Source organism: Balaenoptera musculus, chromosome 2 (genome assembly GCF_009873245.2).
Source record: "Balaenoptera musculus isolate JJ_BM4_2016_0621 chromosome 2, mBalMus1.pri.v3, whole genome shotgun sequence".
In the NCBI taxonomy this organism is placed as follows: domain Eukaryota; kingdom Metazoa; phylum Chordata; class Mammalia; order Artiodactyla; family Balaenopteridae; genus Balaenoptera; species Balaenoptera musculus.
The window spans coordinates 101,383,532-101,393,200 of NC_045786.1; the positions used below are offsets into that span (position 1 = coordinate 101,383,532).

The 9,669-nt window shown below is 56.9% G+C and overlaps 1 protein-coding gene across 5 annotated transcripts; it reads right to left on the reverse strand.

Annotated features, from left to right (window-relative positions):
- Window positions 1-1,075: 1,075 nt before the first annotated feature.
- Window positions 1,076-9,669, reverse strand: AJUBA (ajuba LIM protein). Of its 5 annotated transcripts, none has more exons than XM_036844000.1 (8): window positions 8,306-9,669; window positions 5,413-5,514; window positions 3,715-3,722; window positions 3,531-3,593; window positions 2,681-2,811; window positions 2,545-2,596; window positions 1,771-1,839; window positions 1,076-1,316 (listed from the first exon to the last, which is right to left on the reverse strand). In XM_036844000.1, the coding sequence occupies exons 1-8, from the start codon at window positions 9,336-9,338 to the stop codon at window positions 1,161-1,163; spliced, it is 1,614 nt and encodes a 537-aa protein (XP_036699895.1). In that variant the 5' UTR covers window positions 9,339-9,669; the 3' UTR covers window positions 1,076-1,160. The 5 variants fall into 5 exon arrangements, with proteins under 5 accessions (XP_036699895.1, XP_036699894.1, XP_036699897.1 ...); XM_036843999.1 differs by having other exon boundaries at window positions 3,715-3,782; XM_036844002.1 differs by lacking the exon at window positions 3,715-3,722 and having other exon boundaries at window positions 3,531-3,586.

Here is a 9,669-nt window from a genome sequence, read left to right on the forward strand (position 1 = left end):
TGAAACAATTTTGTTAGATTGTATTGTGACAGCTATCATATCAGTGTGCATTTTAAAAAAAACTTATAAAAATCGGTGTATTTTTGTGTAGCCATTTTAATATTGAAGATGGAAGAAAAAAGGAGCATTTTCGGCATATTACGCTTTATTATTTCAAGGAAGGTAAAAACACAACTGAAACGCAAAATAAGATTTGTGCAGTGTATGGAGAAGGTGCTGTGACTGATCGAACGTGTCAAAAGTGGTTTGCGAAGTTTCGTGCTGGAGATTTCTCGCTGGACGATGCTCCATGGTTGGGTAGACCAGTTGAAGTTGATAACAATCAAATCAAGACATTAACTGAGAACAATCAATGAGGGAGACAGCTGACATACTCAAAATATCCAGATCAAGCGCTGAAAATCATTTGCACCAGCTTGGTTGTGTTAATTGCTTTGATGTTTGGGTTCCACCTAAGTTAAGCGAAAAAAAAACGTTCTTGACCATATTTCCGCATGCGATTCTCTACTGAAATGTAACGAAAACGTTCCGTTTTTAAAACAAATTGTGACGGGTGATGAAAAGTGGATACTGTCCAATAACGTGGAATGGAAGAGATCGTGGGGCGAGCGAAATGAACTACCACCAACCACACCAAAGCCCGGACTTTATCCAAAGAAGGTGATGTTGTGCATACGGTGGGATTGGAAGGGAGTCCTTTACTATGAGCTCCTTCCAGAAAACCAAATGATTAATTCCAACAAGTACTGCTCCCAATTAGACCAACTGAAAGCAGCACTCGATGAAAAGCATCCGGAATCAGTCAACAGAAAATGCATAATCGTCCATCAGGATAACGCAAGACCGCATGTTTCTTTGATGACCAGGCAAGAACTGTTACAGCTTGGCTGGGAAGTTCTGATTCATCCGCTGTATTCACCAGACATTGCACCTTCGGATTTCCATTTATTTCGGTCTTTACAAAATTCTCTTAATGGAAAAAATTTCAATTCCCTGGAAGACTGTAAAAGGCACCTGGAACAGTTCTTTGCTCAAAAAGAGAGTTTTGGGAAGATGGAATTATGAAGTTGCCTGAAAAATGGTAGAAGGTAGTGGAACAAAACAGTGACTACACTGTCCAACAAAGTTCTTGGTGAAAATGAAAAATGTCTCTTTTATTTTTACTTAAAAACCGAAGGAACTTTTTGGCCAACCCAATACTTGGCAGGGGGCTGTCGGGCATTGAGCCGCTGCATGTGACAGCCGTGGCAGAGCAAGTGCCCATCCAGAGGGAAGCAGCAGCAGCCTTCCTCGTCACTCAGCTGCATCCGGCAGTCCTAGGGAAGAAGGACACCTAGTTTACCTCAGCCCAGGCACCGGGCACATCGTGGAAGTCGGCCCTGCTGGGCACTAGACTCCCAGTGACTGGGAAAAAGGGGGCGGGGCTGGAGGGGGATGAACTCCCAGAAGAGAAACCTGAGAAAATACCTCAGCTGGACGCCAGGTGTCGCTGCTACAGCAGAAATAATGAGACAGGCTCCCATTTCCAGCTGTTACCAGGAGTCCCTAGTTTTAGGAGTCTTGACTCTGGGGAAGCCAGATTTAGAAAGGACTAAACGACCACACCCAGAGAGAGTGGCTGAAGGACGCGAAAGAGACTGGAGATGGGTCAGAGCACCTTCCTGGTTTCCCGTATCCTAGACCTCTCCTACAGACTCTGGCAGTTCTAGGACTTCACTCCCCCAACCCCCTTCTAGCTCTCGTCTGGGATCCCGGGCACCCAACACTCACCTCGCAGTGGTAGCACTCAAAGTGATAATCTCGGTCCATGGATATCACCCTCACAATGTCCTCACAGCCCTGAAATAATGCACACCCCCATGGGCATGAGAGCAGCACGATAACCCCAACTCTCCCCTCCCCCACCAGCCCCCCTTCCAACGGGAAGATCATACAGAGGCCTCCAGAGCCTCTCTGCCACCGTCTGCAGCTTTGAGGTGGCCTCTGCAAACCCTGTGGGAACCTTCCCCCTCTCCTTCCTTGGCACTGCCTCCAGGAAGGCATGTCCCCTCGTGGAGCCTCGCCTCTGTCCAGGGGCTCAGGCCTTACAGAGGGAAAGGAAAGGGGCAGGCTACATCAGTAACGTAAGCTAAGCCGGGGACGAGGAGACCCAATAGGGCCTGGTTCCTCATGGGCTTTTGGCTTCTCTCCCTTGGCACACACAGCGTAAATCATTTCTGACCCCTTCCTACCAGCCCTGAGGACTCTTCCCACCTTTTTCCAGCCCCTACATCTGGGGGCTGGTGACCTTGACTTCAAAGAAAGTCTCCTTCTCTGGACTGGGAGAAAAGAGATGGAGCCTGGGTCCAGCAAGGCTGTCAGACAAGTCCAGGCCCGGATGTTGGGGTCAGGGTGATGACCCAGAGAGCAGAGTCACACGGGAATCTTCGCGGAGTACATTCCTCAGCACCACTGCCTCCCAGGGGAGGCCAGGCGGCATGTCCCCAGTCCCTCCCCAGAGGCAGCAGCACTGGCTGCCCTGCAGGAGAACACAGACATACTGACCTCTGAGGGGAGGATGGGTTGGCCACAGGCCGCACACTTAGGAGCGTAATTCCTGAAAGAGAGAGGACAGAGGGGAGCTGAGGTGGGGGGAATCCCTGAGCCCAGGTCCACACCACACCCTGGGCGGGGCACTCACTTGTGGTAGTCTGTGACACAGTACACCTGGTTGGAGAAGTCCACAGTGAAGGGGATGCCGTCCAGGCACTTGTTGCAAACGATGCATCGGAAGCAGCCGGGGTGATAGGACTTTCCCATTGCCTGGAGGATCTGGCTCGGGGGGCGGGAGGAGAATCAGTCTCTGCTCTCCAGCTACCGAAGACGTTCCCTGCTGCTCCCACTAACCTCATCTGAGCCCCTGCTCTCGTCCTAGAACAATGCTGTGTAATCTGGGAGGACCAAAGAGTCTTAAAATGGAGGCAGAAACCCTGAAAAAGGTCTTAGGGAGCCTCCACGCCAGTGTTTCTCAGCCTTGGCTGCATATCAGGGTCACCCAGGGAGGTTTTTAAGCCCATCAATGCCTGGGTCCCACCCAGAAGTATTCACCACAGTCTCTGGTGATGACCCAACATTGGTATTTTCTTTACTTCTTCCCAGGTGATCTGCTAGGCTGCCAGGGCTGTGAACCACTGATCCAACCCAACTTCTCCTTACAGAAAAGAAAACTGAGCTTCAACTGATCCCAACCAGTAGCAGAAAGGGGATTAAGCCTCAGGACCCCACGCTGCTGGCTCAGGTGGAGGGCCGGGCTGTGCCTGCAGAGTTAGGGAGTTAGAGATCACAGGAGCCTGGGGTGGCAGGCTGAGGAGTCCAGACTTGATCCCATAGGCAAAGAGAAGCCACTGTAAACAGTGGTTCTCGGGAAGAATGGGATGCAAGTAGTTGCTGATAGGTTTCCTCCCCCCACCTTTTCTCAGTATGCATTTAGTTCCTGATTCCACCCCTCGGCCCCTCAGCCTCACAGTCTCAGCTGAAGACACTGTGCTTACCTTCTCCAAAATCAAGTGACCACAGACACAGCATTTCTCAGCTGCCTCCTGAAACCCTGAAAACTAGGAGGAGAAGACCAAGGGAGGATGTTACGGGCTGAGAATGACCTGATGGGTGGAACCCCAGTGGGCCACAGAGAAAGGGGTGGGAGCCAATTCCAGGCCCAGGGGACCCCTCACTCACCAGATAATCTTCCTCACAGTACACAGAGCCGTTGACGCTGTAGAAAGCCTTGCAGCGCAAAGTTCGCCCTAGAAGCAGTAGACAAGGGGCTGGAGCCTCTCCCAGGGTCCAGGCACAGGGCGTCCCCGCCATGGGGTAACTGCTCTCCGGTGTTTCATGATGCGTTTAAATCTGGATTTCAGTGCTTGTCCGCCTAACTGCTGTCTGTCCCGTCTCCCCACACAAATACCCCATCTGATGCAATTCCAATTTGTTTGGTCTCACTCCTGCCAATTCCCCACTCCTTTGCTTGCTGCTCTTCCAGCTCCTGCCCCCTCAACAGTTTTCTGTGACCCTGCTTTAAAGGGGTGCCGCCTTCTCCAGTGCCTGTGCTTGCTCGGGGAGCCACCTGGGAAAGCAAAGCCAACCACAGGCTGGGGGACAAGGTCAAGGAGCTCTGAACACGGGGCCCTACAATGCGCTCAGAGACAATCACACTGTCATGGACTTTGCCCTCTGGGACCTTTCAACCCAGGAGCTTCTGCACAGCTCTCCCGTTCTCCTAGCCCTGTCTGTCTCCCAGGGATAGGCTCCATGGAGGTCAGGACATACTGGAACTACTGCTGGGGACAAAGTGCTTTGTTTGGGAGCAAAGTCGGTCCCCTTTCCTGCTGCACTAGGCTGCTTCCCCAAGCTTAGAGGGACCCAGAGTCTCCGGGGTCAGCAGCAGCCCAGGATCTTCTGCAAGCAGACAAGGCAGGACCGCTCCCCGTGAAACCAACACCCAGGAACTGCTCCAGGGTGTCTAAATTATCAGGGATGAGGAGGAATGAGAATTGGCAAGTTTCCTACCTCTGCCCTCTTCTCATCAAAATCTCCACTTCCAGCTCTGCCCAGTGGTTTAGAAAAGTTGACTTAGAAACTTATGAGACACAAGGGAGTAGAGAGAGGGAAAGAGACATTCCCAAAAGAGGCTCTATAAACAGAAGGACAAACAGATAGATGAACCTAAAGGGAGCCAGGCAGGGGCTGGGAGTGGCTGGAGTCAGACAGGCAGAGATAGGAAATTAAAGGTCCAGCAAAGGAATCAGAGTGGGTAAGCAGGGGGGCCGGGTAATGAGGGAGGTGAGGGAAAGGCTGGGGAGTTGAGGCCGCTGGGAGCACCCCCTGCTCCAGGCGGGCCTCCTGAGCTAACAGCAGCGGGCATTCCTGGAGCGTGATGTCATCAGCTTGGCATGGCCCAGTGGCCTGCACTCCAGCGAGGTGGCTGAACTCTGACCAGCCGAGAGAAAACCCCCCTCTCCACTCCCCCACAGCTCCCCGCTCCCTCAGCCCACCCCACCCTTCCCACATTCCAGTCTTTCACTGTCGCCCCAGGCAACTCGGCTGCCCAAGACCAAGCCCCTCCAAGGAGAGGCTGGAGGGCTGGGAGGGAGTCCAGGCTGGGCAAGCAGGAAGGCAGAAAAAAGAGGGAGGAATAGAGCGGAGGAAAGAGGCTCAGCAGAGGGAGGGCTGACCTCAGCAAGCTGACCCAACATGGGGGCGGGCGGGAGAGAGCCAGGTAGAGCACAGAGAAGGGAAGCAAGAGAGAAGGTGGGGGCCAGACCAGCAAATGGAGAAGCACAAGCCCTGCTTTCCCTAGGCACTCATGAGTGTGTATGTGCGGAGAGTGCTTGAGGCCTCAGGCCCTGGTCCAGAAGGTCTGGGGGCTGCACTCACCACAGGAGCAGCAGACAAAGCACTGGGTATGGTAGAGGCTGTCCAGAGCCTGGCAGGCGTTGCTCTGCCCGTAGATGCCTTTGTTGCACTTGATACAGGTGCCTGAGAGGAGAGAAGAGGTTGTCAGCATCAGAGCGCACTCCCCCAGCTCAAAACCAGGGATTCCTCATCTTTCCTGATGGCAGAGGACCACCAGTCACGGCCTCCTTTTGACGGGCTCCCTTTTGGGAAGAGAGAGTTAATGGGATGCAGCAAGGTCTTGGCTGGGCAGACTTATTCTTGTTCACTGATTAATCAACAGACATTTTCTGAACATCTATTTAGTGCCTCGCAACAATATTATGCCCAATACTGTGGAAAATTGGAGAAGCTCAAAGATATGGTCCCTGGACTTCAGACGCTTGGTTTCTGTTGGGGAGAAAAGACTAATCAGGCAACATATGATCCCCGTTGCACTGTGTGGGACAGTCAGAGATGTGAGCCCATAAGGGCCCAGCAGCAGGCTGGAAAAAACTTCCTAGTGAAAGCACGCCAGGTCCAGAAAGCCTCTCCAGGACCTCGGCTTCCCCATCTGTCAAATGAACTGCCATTCAGCTACAGAATGACTTCTGCTCTGTACCTCTAGGCTTCCAAAGATGGAAAGAAGGATCTGGCTCAGCAGAGGGCCCTGTGCAGAGGGGACCATGTGAGTGTGACTCCTCTGGGGAGGTGGCTGCTGAGAATGCAGGGTGTGTTCCAAGGATTGAGGGTTGCAGAGGAAGGGGGGGAAGGGTGGCAGAACCCCTAATGTCTCCCTGTCATCTTCTATCATAGGAGGAACAGAACCAAACTGCTCTTCCCTGACATCTCCCCTAAAATACATAACACCTGGCTCTGGCACCCGCCTTTCCTGGGTGTGTTCTTCCCTCCTTCCACTCCCCAATTCCAGGCCCATGAGTGAGGGCTAGGGCCTGTCTTTGGGGAACAGATCCCAACGGGCCCGCCTCACCCCGCCCCACCTCTCCCCCTCGGCACACTGCCACACTCCTTGCCTGTTGGGGCCCATCCAGTCTTTGCCCAGGGGCTTGGGAGCCCGTGCAGCAGCTGCAGCGACTGATGGGCCCAGGCCTGTCCTGCTCCCACCCTCTGGCAGCTGGGCAAGGCTGTAGCCAAGGAAGAGGGCCCCTACTAGGGGCAGGAGTAGGAGGGTACAGTCAGGCTGGGGGTTCTGTCAGAGGAGGCAACCTGACCCCTAGGGAGAGAAGCACGCCTCCCCCCCACCGGGGTCAAAATTCGGCTTCCCCAGGGGAGGGGAACTCTGCCCCAAGATTGCCATGCCAGGGGGCCCTGTCAGAGCCATTGCTCTGGGAAGCCTTGGACATTACGGGAAGACAAGAGCCAACTGCTCAGGCATGTCCGCCTCACCTCCTCTAACCCAGCATATCCACTCCTAGGTTCTTCCTGCCATTTTACTGCACTCTCTCCCAGCTCCTTTCTTCCTTCTGGTTCTGATGGCTTAGCCAAGGAGACATTCCTCCACCCCATCAGCCACTTCTCCCCCAGCCTCAAAAGAAACTGCTAAAAGGATCCGTCACTTAGTCTCCCTTGGACCCAAAGCATCATCTGCTCTGGGTTTTCCTCTCTCAGGTGGGGGGGGGGGGGGGGGGAAATGGGGGGAGGTTGGAGTTGAACCAGCCTGCAGCCCTGCTACCTCTGAACCTCCTTCCCAACCTTCCTTCCCTGGCTGGGTTCCTCTCTCTATTTACATTTCTAGCCACAGAGTTCTAGAGCATGGGGTCCGGGGCAGGAACATGGATGGTGAGAAAGGTGAGAAGATGCTGGGAACACTGAAGAGGCCCACAGACCTAGGGGCGGGCCCTCCACTTCTTTCTGTACTTCCTATCACAATCAGATTAGCATTTTTTTATATAGTGAAGTGGTGCCTGTGGGTCTCGGCTAAAAGATCGTTCAAGACACCAATATCCCCCCCCATAGCCGAGACATATAATCAATTAACACTTCTTGAAGGTAACTGCGTCCGGGAGAGAGGCGGCGACCAGGTTTCTTTAGCAGGAGGAAATAAGGGGCTACTTCGTGCCTGAATTCTGAGCAGGTTATGGCCAGAACTGAAGCCCGGGTTATTTCTGGCAGCTATACACGGTCGCCATCCATCCAGGGGTGATGTTGTACCGGTGGTCAAGGCTTCTGCCCTGACTTCCGGAGGATGGGAAAACAGAAGCTGACACCACCGGGTCTCGGCTTAAATGCCCACCCACGCACGGAGCCAGCAGGACTGGGGCCAGACAGCAGTAGGGTCCCTGCTTTCCGTCCCAGGGCTTTCTTCCTCCCCCCGGGCTCCATTTCCCCGACCGCGGCCACAGCTCCCGCGCGTGTTAGGAAGCAGCTCCCCCACCCCCTGCACCCCACCTCCGCCCAGTGCCGCGCGGCCGGCCCCGCCCGCGGGCACCTGGAGCGCCCGGGCAGGAGCCGGCACGCACGCGGCCCACCCGCCCCGCCCCCCCACCCGCGCATTCCCCGAATTCCTGCGGGCGGAGCCTGGGCCCGGCTGGGGGCGCGGCGCGCAGGAGCCTGCAGGGGCAACGCCGCCGAGGGGGGAGCAAGATGGGGGGATGCTCTCCCAGCCCCACTTGGTTCCCCTCAACAAGGCCTCCTACCGCGAAAAACCCAGGCTCTAAAGCTGAGGAACTGGGATTCACGAGATCATCAGGGGGGTTGAATTTAGCAGGAATAAGGTGCCCGTGGTCCATCTGAAACCCAGTGGGAAGGGGAAATTCCTCTTGCCTCTTTTCCCCCGCGTCTCTGCCTCCGACTTCCCAGCGCCCGCCGCCGGGGCAGTGGGGAACCGAATGCGGTGACGGGTCTCTTCCCGTCCCTAACCACTTCTCTCACTCACCAAAGTAGTCCTCTCTGGACTCCGGCTCCCGCATCCGGGCCCGGGCGGCCTCTGGAACGAACGCACCTGGCGGCTCCTCGAGACCTGACGGCTCAATCCCCGAGGGTTCCCCGCGGGCGCCGGCTTCTCGCCCACCTGTGCCCACCGTCAGGCGCAGCAACGCTGTTAGTTCATCTTGGTATCGGGCGCCCGCGGCGCAGTCCCCGTAGCCAGTCACCGAGTGTCGTCCGGGTTGCGCCCCTCGTCTCTCCAAGGGCCCTGCCGCTCCCACTCCGGCCCCGGCTAGAGCTCCCGGGCTGCCCAGGGCTGGGGGATACGAGTGGCGGCTTTCCTGGCAGCCGAACCCCGCGGGCCGATGAGCGCACAGTCGGTCCAGGGCAGCGTGGAGCTCGGGGTAGGCGGACGGCACCCCTCCAGAGGAATAGCCCGCCGGAACCCCGGCCAGAGGTGGGCCAAACAGGCATGGCCCGGCGGGCAGGGGGCTGCCGTGGCGCTGGTCGTAGCCCATGCTGATGCCGCTGGTACGGTTGCTGCAGGGTCGGCTACCTCCGGCTCCACCAGCCCCCGCCCCGTCCAGCAGCAGACTGCCCCGGGGGCTGGACGGCTTGCTCGCGTCGCTGGCTGAGCTACTGGCGAAACTGGAGCGGGGGCTTAGGGCTGGGGCCGTCTCCAGCCGAAAGTCGGGGGGCAATGACTGAGGTAGAGGCAAGGCCCGGGTGGAAGGCGGTCCCCCGGGAAAGGAGCCTTCGTAGCGCGGCGCCTCAAAGGAGCCGCGAGGGTTCCGCTCAGCGTCCAGGGGGCCTTGCTCCCGGGCTGGCTCCAACGGCTCATCCCCAGGTCCCCCAGTAGCTCCACGGGGCCCTGATTTCCTAGGTCCCCCCAACCCACTCAGGCGCCCCTTGCCCGGCCCGGGGGTCCCATCAGACCCAGACCTGCTAGATTCACCCTTTCTGCGGCCGAACTTGGCGCTGCCGGAGTCCGAGAGTCTTAACTTCTCCAGCAGGCGACTGGCTTTCTCCCCTAACCGCTCCATGCCCTCGGGCCTGGGGCCTCCAGCCCCCTCCCCGCCCGGCACCCTGCAGCGTCTCGGCGGCCGCCTCTCTTTCCCTGCGGCCGGACTTCGCTTCCCCAGGGGCACAGGATAGGCACAGGGGTTTAGCGGGCGCCCCGGATGCCCGGCGCCAAGAATCCCGCAGCATCCCCCAGCGAGAGGGGTTGCGTCCCCCCGCGCATCAGGGGTTAAGCGGGGCTAGAAGTGCCTACGGCCGCGGCTGTCCGGTCCGCAGGTCTATCTGTTCACGCGTCGACTCGCCCGGCAGCCCCACTCTCCCAGGCCCCCGCCCCCCCTCGCTCACACACTCAGC